Below are 17,122 nucleotides of genomic sequence, written 5' to 3'. Positions count from 1 at the left end.
GATTAGAATCGAGACTAGTCGTCTTTATATCCTCGATATAGAGTAGAAGTTTCTTTATTAGTATTAGAGCGAAGCCTTTACGTCTATAAAGGCAAAGTAGCTTGCGATTAATGCGATCGGGGCTAGGTATCTAGAGACGGTAGAAGTATTACTATAGGAGGAAGGGGTACAGGTAATTATTCTATACTCGGCATATATAGCTAGCGTTCGTAGCCGGTAGATACTAACAGTTAAATAGAAAGCGTTTCTCGAAGGCAGAGTGCTACTACTATATAAAATCTTTACTAAGGCAGAGAGGGCTTATATCCGGAATCTAAGCTACTAGTAGGATAGGTTAGCGTTAGAATTCTCTAAATCTCTATATAAGCCTCCGAAGGATTACCTATTTCAGCGATACGGCTTTATCTCGACTACTCCGTAGGTACCCGAAGAAGCTCGAGCGCTCTTTAAGGTCTTTACTAAGAAGCGGAAGGAGTTCGAGGATTAGGATTAGTTAATAGAGCTATTAGTTAGTCTTAGGTTTCGTAGTTAGACTCGGCCTAAGCATTTGCTTATCGAGTATCTTATACCGAAAGAGGATAGATTAAGACTAAAAACGAGCTTAGATTCGTTAGGTATAGTAGCTCGGTTCCGTTAGTAGGAGAGAGCCGCTATATAGAAGGCAAAATTTAGGTAGTTAGGGTAGCTAGGAAAGAAATTCTAGTAGTTAGGCTAGCTAGGGTAGCTAGGAAAAAAAAATCTAGTAGTTAGGTAGCTAGGAAACAAAAAAAAAGGTAGCTAGCTATTTACTACCTAGCTGTTCCTAACGATACGATACTATAAAAGAAAGGGTGTTTCCCTATAGCTACTAGTATATATCTACTACTCCTAAGTCCTTACCTTACCGTACGAAACCTTAAAACATGCCGACCGACATTGTATATACACTAGGAGCTATACTAGGAAGGGTAATAACGAGACGACAGTCGAAATAGTCTAGTATACGAGCGAGATTGCGACAACGTCGAGAGGAGGTCGTATACTTACCTTCGAGCCTATCGAGTCCTAGACGACGATTAGGGCTAGATTCATCCTCTCCGAATCCTAGTAGTAGGAATTTATTATAGGGTACTACTACCTAGTCCTTACCTTTACGGAGTCTAAGTAGAAGGTTGTTCGGAGATATAAGAACATCGAGTATTAACCCGGAAATCTTCGAAAAGGCTAGCTAAGCGTATCTTTAGAAACCCGAGTATATAGAGCAGTTCAATTAATAGGTCTATAAGATATAGTTCCCTTTATACTTACGTTTAAAGGAGTATAAACTCCGGAAGTACTCGATGCGATAGGGGAGTAAGGAGCGAACGGATACATTCTAGAAGTTCTTTATAGAGGGGGCATTGTACCGTTATACGACTTCTCGACTTAAAGGTTAACTAGTAATTGTCTGCAACTTCTGCAGTTTAATCTTAAAATACCCAAAACTAGGGGATAGGAACTTATCGCCTACGAACTATCTCTATTCTAAACGGTATCGGGAATCTTAAGGAGAGAGGAGAGTTAATATAGATATAGCGTTCTAGAAAGAGGTACGTCTTCTAAAATGCCGGCTATAGCTACCGGCTATAGCTACCGGCTATAGATTCCGGCTACTTAAATCAACCGTAGAGGTCTAGCTAATTATTATAGGCTACGCTTAAGGAAGCTCTAGGATTAAAGGCTACCGATTTCTCCCCTAAAGACTTTAAGTAACTAGCAAACGAAATGCTAGCTATAAACGGTCTTCCGGAAGACTTCTACGAGAGGGAGTCTATATAGAAGATATACCTATATCTTATAAACTACCCTCCCCTATTTCTCGGCGCGATAACCTAGCGTATTATATTCGAAAAGAACAAAGAGGCTACGTTAGACGACATTCGGGAGATCCTCCGTAATACTCGCCGAGTAGCTATTACTATCGATAGCTAGTTAAGCCGGACTATAAGAGCCTCCTTCCTCTCGATTATACTATACTTTATCAATTCGGATTAGAAACTCTAGGAACTTATAATCGGATTCCCTAAAATTCTAGGTTCCTATACTAGTAAGGATATAGCGAAGCTTGTCTATACGGTAATAGATAGGGTTAGTATAACAACGAAACTGATCTCGATTACTACGGACAACGCTAGTAATAATCGAACATTGTATAAGGCGTTATATATACAATTCACTCGCATATGTCTTTAAAATTACTAATTATATCGATAGGGTCGAGTACGTAGAGGAGATTATAAGGTCTACAATCTAGCTTAATCTTCCGAATATTAAGCTCGCTACGATTCCGGATACGTACGACAATACGCACGATAATAACGATAAAGAGGAGCTTATTAATAGCCCTAGCCCTATTAAATCGGAGCCGACGTCGTTGCTAGTTGTATCCCTATAGAAGTTTCCCTATCTCGCTTATATAGTTTAAATCGCGATCCGAGCCCTCTTTAAGACGCTTAAAATTGCACTATTAAACGACGACTAACAGAAGATCCTAGATAAGGATAAAGCAAAGTCGAAAGTCGAGAAACTTATTATAGTAATAAGACGGGATAAGGTAGAGAGCCTCGCTCTCGTTTTATATAAGGTATAACTTTTGTCCGTAGCCGGTACCTATAGCCGGCAACCTAGTATAGTTCTAACTCTTTTTCTCTAGCTTCGTCGTCTAGCAATATATACGAACTCGAGCTTATAGAGATATAACCAATTCAAGGCTATTTAAAAGAACCTAATCGAGCGCCCTAAAACCGATGCCTAGAATATCGCATAGAATAAGCGATAGCAAAAGCGGCCTCCTTAGCGCCTACTCCGTTTTATATAAGACGTTAAGACCCGGTTCGATTCGACTTTCTATATAGTTACGAGGGGATGTACTTTACGTACCGCTCTCGAGATCTATTAGAGTTCCGAGGGTATTAAGTAGCTCGGCCTTACCGCCGCCGAATAGCGCTAAGCAGAGTATCTCGTCGATATTAGTAAGTATTACGCGAAGGTTACTACTACGATTAGAAGAACCCGAGGACCGACGATCTACCTTGTCTTTACGTACTATAACTAGCTCTTTAACGAGCTCGAGGAAACCGTAGCTAAGCTAGCTAAGAAGAGCGTTCCCTAGAAAGTAGCTATAACGAAAGCTATAGACACCTCCTATACTAAGTTATATAAATATTACAGTACTACCTTTAAGTCGTTCGGGGATATCTATAGCGTTACGTACTTGCTTAACCTAGTAGAAAAGGATATATACTAGTAGAGGCCGGAATAGAAGGCGGACGAGGTATAGCCGAAGCATTACTAGACTATTCTAGAAAAGATATTCTACGAGCGTCGGAAAGAAACTAGTCTAAATGCAGCTCCTATAAAGAAAAAGAAGGTTTAGAAGGCTCCGATATTATATCTGTTTCGTAGGTAGGAAGTAGAGGCAGAAGAGGAAGCAACTACTAAAGTAAATAAAGAAGAGTTCGATCTCTATCGGCGCGCGAGTAAGTACAAACCCGTAGGCTCGGAAAAAGGGCTAATAATCTCTAGATCTTACCGGTCTTCTAGACGAATTCGGAGACGATATTCTCGCTATATAGCAGCGGTTAGAGCCTAAGTTTCTAACGATAGCGTCGGTCGCTCGGGACGTCCTCGCTATCCCGAGCGTAGGTATAGGCTATAAGAGGTCTTTTAGTATCGCTCGTTACTAGGGCCGCTTTAATCGAATATACTCGCCTACTACCTTCGAATCTATTATAGTATTCCGATACTATCTCCTCTACTAGAATCGCTAAGGTAGGTTACTAAAGATTATACTAAAGAAATTAATCGAGGAATTAGAAAACCTTAAGATCGAAGAAACCTAGGAGCGCGAAGAGAATACGAAATTTAGTCTAAGCGAAACCCTAATTAGCGATAACGAAGAGGAGGAGGGCGGAGGTAGAAGGCGATACCGGGTCGAGAAGCGGAAACGTATATAGGCTTAGAGCAGCTTTAAGGAGACGAAGCGTTTACGTATAAGGTAATATAGCTAGCGTATATAGCCGGTATATATCCGAAATGTGTTTCGAATTCCTAGGACCTAAACAGACTAGTTGCTATAGTAACCGACCCCGCTTACCTACGGACTATTTCTAATTCTCTATTCGCTCTTCCTCTCCTTCTTCCCTTTCCCTATATTCTTAAAGACAAATATACCTTAAGGATTCGGCTCTTCGGGCCTTCCTAAGCCGGCTACCTCCCCTTCCTTAAGCTACTATCCTTTATTCGAATCTAACGATAACCTACTAAGGCGGTTTAATAGAAGACTATTTGTTCTAGAAGGTAAGAAGCATTAATGTCTCCTTACGATTATATACTTATTAATTTTCTAGGTCCTACTAATATGCCCTCGTCGCCTAAACGCGCAGATAAATATCTTTAGAGGCTAAAGGGCAAGGGTAAAGCAAGCTAAGTATAGGGAGACCGTAGCGAGAACGAGATATCGGAAGAGTAAGGCTCTCCGTAGTATATACGAAGGAAGGGGGTTCCTCGGAAAACAGTACTAAAAAACAAGAAGGCTATAGGTAGATAGGAGAAGGCTAAAAAGAGTAGGCAGACGAAGACTATCGCGAAGAAAAGTTATCTTTCTATTAAAAGAAAGGGAACAAGGCAGGACTCGACGATAAAGAAGCGGCGCTTTAAACTAGGTACTATTACCCTTCGCTAGATCCGGCTTTTCTAAAACAAAAGAGGGACCGAGCTTTTAATCCCTAAGACTCCTTTCTAGCGACTCGTCCGAGAAATTATATTAGATTTTCGGTCTAGTATACGATTTACGGCTAAGGCGATTAGTGCTCTTTAGGAAGCTATAAAGGCATTTCTCGTAACCGAGCTTAAGCTTTTAAACCTCCTTACTATCTATACGAAGCGGATTACTCTTTAAAATAAAGATATATAGCTTCTAGCTAAAATTCGGCGTCGGTTTATAGCGGATTAGTTAGAAATTGTATTTAGTCGTTAGATTAACCTAGGAGGAGGCCTATTTTCGCATCCTTTTACCGGCTATAGGTGCCGGCTATATTTCTGATTTTATCTCCGCGCCGTCCCTAAATCTAAGGCACGAAGTAGAAACCTAGCGCTCTATATTTACCCGGCTATTATAGAGACGAGCTATATTTAGATTAGTTTCTTCGCATATCGCGACCTAGCGGGTAGTAAGCGAAAGGGCGATAGAACGTTTATAATACGTCTCTATTTAGACCTAAAACATAAAGGTCCTAAGGAGCCCTAGCATCCTAACTATAAGGAGATTCTTTAGCATTAGTACTTTAATCCTCTATACTACGAGGCAGATAGTAAGCCTACGAGAGAGAAACTTTAACGAGAAATTCTCTATAATACGTAGCGCTATTGTATAGCTATAGATACGCACTAAGTCCGGCAACTCAAAGAAGAATTAAGATAGCATATTAGCGACCGAGGAAGAGATCGATAGTATACTAGTAGAGTCGAGGTCTTATAAGCGAAGCATAAGATAATATAGGCTCTTAGTCGTATAGAGTAACGTACTATATAAATAACTAGGCGTACTACTCTTATTTACTTACAAATAACTAGGCGTACTACTCTTATTTACTTACGACCTATATCCTAGGATACTCTTCTCGTACTTTTTATACTCTTTTCTAATACCTTACCTATAAGCGCTCCGCGATAACCGAGTAAATATAAGCTATAGGGTTTCCGCTCGGTACCTTAGCCTCCGAGATAGGGCGGAGTTGAATTTTGAGCGATAGCCGGCACTCGTAGCCGGCATATAGAGACGGTAGTAGGCCTTTTCCTACTAAATAACTAGCTTATTTAGTATAGCCTACCTAATATTTCTTATATTTACTAGCAATAGGCCTAGGTTACTTATAAGATTACTATAGCTAGTAAAGGCATTACTAAAGAATATCTATACTATAGTAAGATACTATTATTACGCCGGCTATTTATTAAAAGGAGGCTTTCGCCTATTAATATACCGGCTATATATACCGGCTATATTTCAAAGTCTCCCGTACCTGCCTTTTTTAGCCGTACCTGCCTTTTTTAGCCGTGCCTACCTTCTTTCCTTGCTCTAACGTTACTATAATATAGGCTTGCGCGAAGCTTACTCTATTGCCTAGCGATACCGCGATACTACCGCTATATTTAACCTTCGTATCGATACCTATACCTCTACGCTCTATATCTACTACCTCCGCAATACCCTCGCTCCGCGCGCGCCTTCGTATACCTTTATAACGCACTTTTTTCCTCAATTCGACGACTTTTATAATAGCGAGTCTACTTAACTAAGTTACGACGCCTCGCAAGAAGGGACCTAGTGCTTCTACGGGTCGCAATAAGACCGGAAATAGTAGAACGAGTATAGTATATTAACGTAAGAGGGCTACTGCTACTACCGCTAGCTCTAGTACTAGAAAGGGCGTCGCGAGTAAGGCTCCGCGTAAGATAACGGCGGGTAAGGCTCTACGCAAGACGACAACTAGCGCTTCTACTACTAGTAGCAATTATACGAAGCGTCGATAGCGCCTAGGAAGTAAGTCCTATTTATAGCCGGCAGCGTAGCCGGCAGCGTAGCCGGTAGTATAGCCGGCATTCTTACTGTCTTTTTACTAATCCTTCTTTAGCCGTAGCCCTCTATTAGATTCGGTAGTATTAGAAGAGTTCTAAGCTCCTAATCCGTAAAGCTCCTTTCTAACGACTTGTTCGCGAAATTGCTTAGGATTATAGAACGGACCTTCGCTTCTAAGCCTCCGCGATAGGCGCCCTTTAAGAGGCTATAGAAGCCTACCTAGTTCGTATCTTCGAATATATGTTTCTCTTCTACCTCTTTTCGGACTATACTAATACTATTTTAGCGGTTAACCTTATAGCTATCTACGCGAAGCGTATAACGATTATAGACAAGGATTTTAAAGCACTCGATTAGATTCTAAAAGGCTAGAATGTCTATATTCGAGACGGTACTAGGTAGGATAGATGTTCTAGTAGAAAGGATGTTCGTAGTATTATTTATAAGCTTTTCTATATACGAAATAAGCCGCTGTTATACGGCGCTATATACCGCGCTCTAAATACTCTCTAAGTATATATACATAGTATAGTATACTTTATTAGCCGTACGGAATAGAAGTCTCCTAAAATCCCGTTAGTACTAAGGAGTAAAAAGGCCGGCTACGCTACCGGCTACGCTACCGGCTACTCTACTAGCTACGCTGCTAGGTTTTTTAAAGAACTAAAAGAAGATAGACATTCCGGTTGATTTGTATTAGTTTAGATTTTTATAAAAAGAAAATAGGGAAAAATAAGGAAGGTTGAAGAGCCTAATAGTTATAGTTATAGGCACTATCCCTGTTTTCTAGAGTATATTATATACCTGCCTTCGCAACTCTACCTAATACTCCCTCTAAATATTCTTATACTCTACCTACTAGAAATTTAACTAGGTACCTAGACCTATAGCTGCCTCTATATCTTTTACTATCTTCTATAGGTTGAAGGCCTCTTCTATAGTAGCCTCTACCTCCTTATATAATACGAAGTTACTACCTACCCTACCCTTTATATCTCCTAAATAACTAAGAGTTCTAAGGAACGAACTAGCATTCGGCCTTAGTATAGCGAGTAACTAGTAGAACGTTCTATAGAGCTGCCTTATAGCTCTTTTATATACTATACCGATACCGAGGGAGGAGCTATCCTAGTACTTAATATTATCGAATAGTTCGGTAGGAAAGTATATAAACTTCTTAAGGAGGAGGACTTCTAGGGAAATCGATAAGTTCTGCCTAGATCTAGATAAAGACATTCTACTAAGTAGTTAGGGAATTGAACCGTAAACGAAAGGATGAAATTTATACCTAAGGAGTGCAGTTTCCGAACTAAACTATAATGCCTTGTATATATATATATATACTTTTGATTAGTTAGTGCCCTTAGCTAATTATCTATAGATTTAAGGTTATATAAGTACCTTTATACAACTACGTAGCCTAAGTAGGATTCGAAAATTCTATAAGTACTAAGGACTAAAAATGCCGGCTACGCTGCCGGCTACACTACTAAGTCTTACAAAGGGCTTGCTTAAAGCTACGTATATATTCGTACACTTCTTAAAAACCGATAAATTATATAGTTCGAACTAGCTACTTATATAGTTGCTTAGCAAACCAACCTAAACCAAACTAGAGTTTCGGCTTAGCAAACCAAACTAAACTAACCCGAACTACTACGGGGTCTACTAATCGATAGTTAGGAAGCGATATACGTTCTTAAAGTACGTTTAGTAAGCGACTATAACTTCGAATATTTATTTTCTATAGCTTAATAACTATTGCCGCTATTTCTACCTTTTCCTATATCTTAATAACTACCGCCGCTATTTCTACCTCTTTCTACGACTTAATAGCTACTACTAAGAGCGCGCCTTTTGCTACTATTTCTACCTCTTCCTACGACTTAATAACTACCGCTAAGAGCGCGCCTTCTACCGCTATTTCTACCGCTATTTCTACCTCTTTCTACAATTTAATAACTACTACTACTGCTACGCTATTACTATTACTAGCGATAACTTTATTAAGAAACTCGTTATATAATAGGGATTTAGCTATTTATAGTAGTTACTAGGCAATCTACTATAAAACAGGGAAGAAATACGAACTTTAGTCTATACTAGAATTCGAGGCGCGACTTCCTAAATAATACGCTTTACGCCTATTAATAATACTAACTAGGAATAGAAATAGCCTTTATTAGGTAGAAAGAGTACGTAATTTAATATAGAGGCGATTCTATAGTAGTACTAGCACCGGGTTATGCTAGGGCTCGGGCGGGTAGCTAGGGCTCGGTTTAGTCTCGAGGTGTTGTTGCTACCGTAGCCGAAAAGAAGCAGCCTTAGCTTTACCCTCGCCCCGCCTCGTCCCAGGACCAGCACGCGGCTATTAATAGCACCGCCTTCTTTGCCCACCACATAACTCACATACAGAGCGACTAAGTGTAGGGACACTAGTAGCACGACCGAGCCCTCGCCTAGTCCTGCGTCGGACCAGGACCGGGTTGCCAATCCATCAGCGTCGCCGCGAGTGCACACGCTGCAGACGCTAGAGAGGCACAGGCAGAGGCACACACAGGCAGAGCTCATTTCAGCTGGTCTGAGTTCGTTTCTCTGCACAGAACAATTGACGCAGCCGGCCACGAGGCTCGCAGGGCAGAGTCGACGTCCACACGACGCAGCAGCGTGCCCGGCGTTGATTCATCGAAGAGTAGCAAGCAAGCATGGCCGCAGAGGTCATGGCAGCACCTCATCACCCTCACAACACCACCAGCTCCCCTTCGTCCGTTCCAGCATTCACCCTCTCTCCACAGCAGGAGCCCTCCATACCAGACCCTTCGCATACCGACGCTCCGGCGCATCGATCAAAGCAGGACCGCCTACCGATCTCGCACACGCACACGCACACTCGCATCCACACTCAGACATCGACACAAGACAGAATGTCGCAATACTCCTTGGCATCAGCACACTCCAGACCGCAGTCAACCGTCCTCCCTCCGTTCCAGTCAAGTCTGTCCTACGCTCTTGTGCGCGACTTCGCATACCCACCATACCACCCCATGCACTTCGGAGGCAAACCAGAGCACCCTTCAGGCGCAAGCACACCATCAGACTGGAATTCGGGACGCAGAATGTCAGACAGTGCAGAGTCAAGTGCCATGGGCGGTCGAGCAGGTCCGTGGGGCGGCGACGGATTGCTCTACCGCGACCCAGACCCAGACATGGAACCGTTGCCAAGCACATCCTTCGGCAGTGCCAGTGAATTTCACGACTGGGCCGACGATGAGACATCCTTCCGGAAGAGCAAACACCGCAAGAGCAGATCCTTCTACGACATTCCCAACTACGAACGCGGTCGACGACGAGAGTCCAGCCGAACAAGCAGAGGCGACGGAGAGTTCGCATATCTAACCCAATCGCAATCAGACCCGGCAGGACGCGATGCCTTGAGACAGAGCCGTGGATTTACGACAACCGAGAATGGCGAGAACCGACGAGACTCCCACTTCGCGACGACACTTCCGAATCGCAGCTTTCACACTTCCCAGCAACCCATCGACCCCGACAGCGATCTACCCCTAGACGCCGAACCTTCATTACACCATTCGCCGCAGCGAGAAAGCATGGGTCCAGAGGACGAAGAGCTGTTTGCTGGCAAGTCACTAGCCCTTTATGGCTTCGAACCGGAGAACGAGAACGAATTGCGCCTCACAGAAGGACAAATAATCATGGTATCATACCGGCACGGACAGGGATGGTTGGTGGCAGAGAACCCAGAGACGGGAGAACAGGGCCTTGTGCCAGAACAATACGTGAGATTACTGAGGGATATCGAGGGCTGGGACGAAGAAAAGGGCCAATTCATTGACGAGGACCCATTCGCCGGAGACGACACCACCACCACCCCAATCGCAGAAACGCCGAATACTTAGGAAATTTCGGTCTGCAACTCCGATTGGGGTAGGAAGTCTAGGGTCGCAGCAGCGGCATCATACTATCAAGCTCTGGGAGCAAAGAAGAGCGGCCGCAACGGAATGCGGTACGTGGAGGCCGCAAAGGCCACTTCAAATAGAATCTGGGGCGATGAGATGGAGATGCCCCCTCCGCCGCCAACACCACCACCAAGCCCTCCCCCTCCCTCTGCGCAGATCGAGGAGGCCCCGGCCGCGGAGAGCGCCGGTGAGGTGAGCCTCGCTGGCCTCATGGCTATGGTGAGGGGCATCAAGCTTGCAAAGGGGTACTAGCTGTAAGTCACCTCAAACGCTTCCGATGCTGCTGTACTTCTGAGATTCTGACTTCGTTTCCCAGGCAACCAAGGACAGCCGCAAGCGCGGAGCTGCGCGCTCCGTAGATAGCAGCAGCAGAAGAAGAAGAAGAAGAAGAACCTTGCCCCTCTCCGCACACATTATTGTATCTCTCTATCTCTCCCAGCATCTTTACGCTACGCCCTGGGGATAAAACTCAGGGTATTCCATAAGTGGCTCGAAATTTTCGAGTTGTTACAAGCTAACTTTACAGGTATTCGCGCTCCGACGGCGAGGATTTCGAGGATTGAGGAGCTGGGAAGGTATTTAGGTATGAATCTGGACAGTCTGGAAGGGTCTGATGTATCTAGGTTGCAGCACGGTGAATGCTTTCCGACCGACTACTCTAGCGACTATTTCTGGAATTGATGAGGTTAGAAGGTATTGACATACAAACCCGGCATACACAATTGAGTAGTCCAAGGCTTCGAGTTGTTGCGCCTGACACCAACCCTGCGAGATCACCGCGAAACGATTATCTCTGCCACTCGGATTCTTCGGAGGTCTTGACGTATCAATCCGGACTACACAATTGAGTCCAAGGCGCCGAGAAATTGCAGGTGAAAACCCCTGTGAGATCACCGCGAGACGATCATTATCTCTGCTACTCGGATTCTTCGGAGGTCTCGCCGCACAAACCCGGCATGCATGATCAAGTCTAAGGCTTCGAGTTCTTATAGGCGAAAGCTCTCTAATTAATTATCTTAAGACGATAATCTCCGATACTATAGTTTCTTTAGAGGTCTTAGGGTATAAACCCGGTATATATAATTTAGTCGAAGGCTTCGAGCTATTATAGGCGAATATACGTCTATCGGTTACTATAGTACGACTATTTCTAATTTTTAGTACTATTAAAGGCCTTAACGTTTTACTTCGATACGCCTAGTTAGGTCTAATATATCGAGTTACTATAGATAAATACCCTCCGATTAGTTACTATAGAAATAACTACTTCTAATACTAAAGATCTTAGAAAGTATCGAGGTACAAATTAGGCTCGTCTAGTTAGAACTAAGGCTTCGAGTTATTATAGACAAATGCCCTCTAATATATTATCGCGGTAGTAATCCTTTTTAAGATTAGGAAGCTCGAAAGGTATTAAGGTAGAAACTAGACTAACCTAGAGGGTCTTAAGATTTAGATTAATACTATAGATTATATAGTTATCTACGGCGATATTAATTATACTATAACGATAATTTCTAATATATATAGCTCTTAAAGGGGTTAGGTATAAACCTTCTATACCTAATATTATTCGAATTTTTAAGGCTAGGAAACTAGCTATATAGATATTCGCCCTCTTGTCGATTATAAGTAAATTATTAATCTTATAGGTATATTTGTTTAGGTCGTCTTCGTCTCCTAAGATATAGACCGCTTAGATAGATTTAAAATAAGCTAGGTAAGGCGAACCTAAAAAAAATTAATTTAGAGCGAAAGCGAATCTTATAAATACCCTATTTCGCTTTAAGAAGGAGTAAGTATTACTATTAGCTAAGTTAAGATTTAAGTAAGACCTATCTAAGTCCCTAAAAAGCTTAAACCCTAGTAGCTAAGCCTATACTATTATTTACTCTATCGATAGTTAGGGTATATATATATAGCTCCCTTCTATACCCTAAGAACGAGGTAGTACTACTACTAGTTAGGTAAGACTTGTCTAGGTTCTCGAAGACCTTAAGACTTAGTAGCTAAACGTTTTAGTAATATATACTATTATTTACTCTATCGATAGCTAGGGTTTATATATACGTATATTACCTATATAGGTAGTATTTATAATAGTATTATATCGCGGCCTACTTACTTAGTACTAGCGTAAGATAAGCTATAAAGCTAGATTGCCTAAGGCGAAGACCTAATACGTCTATTTAACTATCTACTAGCGATCGAGTATTTCTCGTTAGGCTTAACGGTATAGTAAGCGCTATAAATTCTTTCTATATAGTATAGAATTTTTAGTAGTTTACTTACTCGGCGAATATCGTCTATCGTATAGATCTAGATCCGCTATCTTATTAGATTAGAACGTTCTAGCTGTCTTACCTATAATTGCTTGTTTACTTAGCGTTACAAAAGACGTTACGCTACGCTTTCAAGCATTAATAGGATTTAATAATAGTATAATGCCTTCGAATGGCTTGCCTATCTTAAATGCGTCCGCAGTAAATGTGCTAGGAGATGTGAGGACTCAGGACTGACCTCCAAGGTTCGTAGAAGATCTTGATCATCGATTTCATGTGAGCTTATCTTAAACCTAACTCTGGATGCAATCCGGATGGAAGATTTCTTCAGCTCAATGAGCTTGAATCGCCCGGGGAATGGCGGGCAATATGTTCCAGCCAATAATTCGTGCATGGGATGACGCCTGGATACAGAACTCCTGCAGGAGCCCACGAAGATCGGCAGCATAACATCGTCGGACACTGCGACGCGCTCCATCCTTTCACCAATTCGAAAATACACTTACACTGCATACAGATATATAATGGGTGAGGCACCGCATGTCAAAGCTACGAGCCCTCCCAGACGATTTCGACTCAGATACCAGCACTCGATTCCTACCACAAACCCGCCTCCTCCCATGTGCTTCGTAAACATGACAACATGGCTTCGATGCGGTCACTACTGTGTCAGACACGAGATGTGTCCCGAGGCACTGGATAGGGATCCGCCGTCGTTCTGCAGAGCCGCGCACGAACCGGTTGCAACAGATGTCGATGAAGCAGATGGTGTGTGTCCGGACGAGGATCGGCATCCAAGGCTTCCAGGCGATACCTCGATAAATTTCTGGAAGGAACGACTTGGAAGCACGAGGACGAATGGACCGGGGAATGAATGGTATCGGAATCAGCGCCAGGGCCAGACGTGAGCGGAGCGTCTAGGAAAGGGTATCTATCGCACATATGTCAAGATCAGGTGGTCTTGATGATCGCTCCTCGCGCCCTTTTCGTTTATGATCCATTCGGCAGGCTGATAGCTTGCCACAGCAGCCATCGAATCACCCAGTTGTCTTCTACATTGGATGTCAGACCTCGATCATACACCATCTTCGTCGCAGGGCTGGCAGATTCGTAGATGGTGCGGACTTCTTGACGAAAGGCGTTCTCTTGCACTGCAGTACCGTTGCCGCCCAGTCGCCGATAACCTTCAGCCACCTCTGCCTTGGAAGCTGTCAGCATTAATCATCACTCCTCGTCTTCAAGACACTTACCTTGGCTGCTGCGTAAATCCGCATATGAGCTTCGTTGTCCGAGTCCAGGCCTAATTGCCGGAAGAATTCCTCCTCGGAGACTTGTCGTGGTTGATTGGTTGAGGACATAGTGCTTCGAGGAGGAGGAGGAGGAGGACTGTAGTGCTGACACTCCTTTGTAAATGTACGAGAGTAGTAAAAGGTTGGATCGCTTTCAGTGTAGCGGGGGCATAGCCACTATCTTATATCTTTCTGCAGAACATCTCTGCAAGGTTCGCCCTAGAGATTTTCTAGCTCGGGATCAGGATATCAATGGACTCATGGGGCGGGACAAGAAATCCTGGAGCTTAGCACGCTAGGAGAGAGATACTTTTCGAGAGGAAGTGAGGGAGATGGTGTATAAGAAATGTCATGCATGACACTTGCCGGGGTCGTTTCCCTGATCAGATCATTTCCTGAAATGTCGCTAAAGGGCTTCCGGGAAAAGTTATAAGAAGGCTAGTCTTGCGGAGTCGAGACACTGATCGAACCTTTGCCTACGCAAATGCCCTTTTCCAACACTACAGCGTCTTTTCAGCCCTGATTTTCAAGCGTTGCCGGCACATCCAGAGGCACCGGCAACACCGCTGAACAGGTAAGCCGTGGCACGATGGATGGAGTTTGGAATAATTTAGCTAGGCATGTAGTAAGACAAGCTTGCTGCAAGCCCGAGGGGATGGAAGTGGCCTACTCCCGAGTCGGCGCCGGAAGTGAAGTTGTGAACGGCAAAGCAAGCACGTGAGTTCAACCATGCATTACCTATCACTAGACGTTTGATTCCTCCGCATACGCTTTATCGATATCTTCGTGCTCGTGTTCGGGAGCAAGCAAGTACCGTATCATACGACTGACGAAGATTTGTGAGAAGAGGTCATTGATTCGGTACGCAAAGCCGATGTTGTTATGCACGTAGACGAAAGGCTGGTAATTGCCCATGACTCGCGTCGCATTGCTGAACTGGCTCTTTTGCCGAAACTTTGTGACTGTCCTCTTCGACCTCCATCTCATCTCGCTCCCAGTATTTTTCAATAGCGACTCGACAACACAGAACGATGCAATGTGATGAGCCGCAGCGGTGACGACCACAATGGGTCAGATGTTGAGCATTCCTTGACCAAATCAGAAGCACATCTGTCCGACCTGGTGGTATCAAGATTCTGACATCCTGAGCTGCGAGGACAAGCACATACGAACCACGACTTTAAAGAGGAACCAGAGTCGATCAGACAACCACAAACCCGACAGGTTATCCAAGGTGCCGCGGGTGCACCGATCGGCCCGGGTATGAGGAACATTTGGCTTATATTACGGGATCTCCGGCATGGAAGCCTCACACAAGACGTCGACACGAGAGCTATGCAGCGAAGGAATTGTGTCTAGATTTCCTTGAGTGCATGGTCTCCTCGCCATGCTGCTCTAGGCTCGCGTCTGGTTTCTCGATCGTATAGATGACTCCAGATTCACGGCTCAGGTCAATCCCGTCCTGACGAAAAAAATTGTTTCGCAAAGACCGTGATACCGTGTTGATTACAAGCCGTCCGTTCCAGCTAGACTTTTGACAGGTCCAGATGGAGGCACTGACTCTTCCTTGTGATCTGCGCGAGCCGCAGCCTTATCCTCCGTCTCTTAACCGAGAGATATCTATCCGCCAAGCCACGGCGGTGTGGTTGGTGTTGCAGCTCAATCGCGCCAGGCGTTGGAAGACAAGCGACCTCTCGCCTAGCAGACGGAGGTTATACCGCATCTGTTGCTGTGCTCTGAGTGGTAATAGAGCACCCATCGAATGCTGACTGAGCAGCTTGGTGAATAGGTTGCCGACCGGCTGGTGTACACGGCATCTTTGCTTGGTCTCATCCGGGCGACGTGCAAGGTAACATCCAGAGTAAAGCAGATTCCGATCATTCACCACACTGCATGCTGATCTTGGTCGTCCCCATTTCGGCGTTGTCGTGTTGCGAGATAGCATGTTTTGCACATCTGCATCTTTCGACGTCAACATAAGCTCTCTCCATGAGGACTCAGACCTCGACGTCTTCCAAAACATCAGGATAAGTTAGGAAGAAGGGACAACTGCTTGAGGCAAGAGCATGGAATAAGCATTGGTTGCAATTGCGATCAACCAGAGCCTCGTTGTTTCCTCGCACGCTGTTGTTGCTTGACTTTCCTTTCATCAATTGATTGCCTGCACATCATGCCTGCCTAGTGAAACAGTCACTGCCACATATTATCCAAAATGACCATTCGATGCTTGAGAAAAGGTCAAGCCGTCAGGGCCCAAACGGTTAAGCAATGGAGCCACAAAAAGTCGAGGCAACGGCATTCCACGGACTGACCGAGACTGAGCTGGTGAAGCAGATCAAAAGTATAGCAATGCCATTCATGCCCCTCCTCCCACAAAACCACTAACAAGAACCCACAGTCAACGCAACTTTCCTCTTCCCCCACCTCTGCCATTCCAGCCAAAACACCCGCTCCGACCCAGAAACCATCTTCGACATTATCATAACAAACACCCCCACATCCGGAAAAATCCAAGCAAAACTCATCTTCACGTCCAAAAGTTTGACCTCTGTACTCGCAGAATGCACTCCTCAAACCAATGTTCTGAAGGCTTTTATGGCGCTTTTGTGCACGTTGGCGGAAGTCCTTGGACAGCGGGAGAAAAGTTTGTTGGAGCCGATTCAGACGAAATATACGGTGTCTTGGGGGAATGTTGATAAGGATGAGGTGCAGGCTGGGGAATTTGGGGTTTCGAGTGAGAGGTATAATCGGCAGCAGAGTCGGATGCAGAGGTTGTTGCTGGAGCGTGGGGGGAGGGCGAGGAGTGTGGATTGTGTTAAGCGGTTGTGCTAGGGATGGGAGTGGTGTTGCGAGAAGGCTTGAACGTGGAAGCTCTGCTCTCTGTACTGTAGTTCATCTCTTAATCACTCCTCCCAGAATGCACGCCCATCATCTTGAAGTCTAGAGTTGTTTCTTTGCCTTTGCCACCGGCATCGA

At 44.3% G+C, this 17,122-nt stretch overlaps 3 protein-coding genes across 3 annotated transcripts; 2 read left to right on the top strand and 1 right to left on the bottom strand.

Moving 5' to 3' along the window:
* Positions 1-902: 902 nt before the first annotated feature.
* On the top strand, positions 903-10,603 carry MYCFIDRAFT_207832 (uncharacterized protein; the record flags this gene model as incomplete). Its single annotated transcript, XM_007928551.1, has 3 exons — positions 903-917; positions 9,062-9,265; positions 9,295-10,603. The coding sequence occupies 3 exons, from the start codon at positions 903-905 to the stop codon at positions 10,513-10,515; spliced, it is 1,440 nt and encodes a 479-aa protein (XP_007926742.1). The 3' UTR covers positions 10,516-10,603.
* A 3,244-nt stretch (positions 10,604-13,847) lies between these two features.
* MYCFIDRAFT_81604 (uncharacterized protein) lies at positions 13,848-14,215 on the bottom strand (the record flags this gene model as incomplete). Its single annotated transcript, XM_007927825.1, has 2 exons — positions 13,848-14,057; positions 14,108-14,215. The coding sequence occupies 2 exons, from the start codon at positions 14,213-14,215 to the stop codon at positions 13,848-13,850; spliced, it is 318 nt and encodes a 105-aa protein (XP_007926016.1).
* Positions 14,216-14,268: 53 nt separating this feature from the next.
* Positions 14,269-14,867, top strand: MYCFIDRAFT_174978 (uncharacterized protein; the record flags this gene model as incomplete). Its single annotated transcript, XM_007928550.1, has 8 exons — positions 14,269-14,288; positions 14,321-14,358; positions 14,392-14,469; positions 14,491-14,548; positions 14,599-14,678; positions 14,721-14,744; positions 14,793-14,807; positions 14,842-14,867. 8 exons carry the CDS (start codon positions 14,269-14,271, stop codon positions 14,865-14,867), a joined length of 339 nt encoding a protein of 112 aa, XP_007926741.1.
* Between the last annotated feature and the right edge of the window lie 2,255 nt (positions 14,868-17,122).

Source organism: Pseudocercospora fijiensis (assembly GCF_000340215.1).
Source record: "Pseudocercospora fijiensis CIRAD86 unplaced genomic scaffold MYCFIscaffold_4, whole genome shotgun sequence".
Taxonomy (NCBI): Eukaryota; Fungi; Ascomycota; class Dothideomycetes; order Mycosphaerellales; family Mycosphaerellaceae; genus Pseudocercospora; species Pseudocercospora fijiensis.
This window is presented reverse-complemented; position numbering and strand designations above follow the sequence as displayed.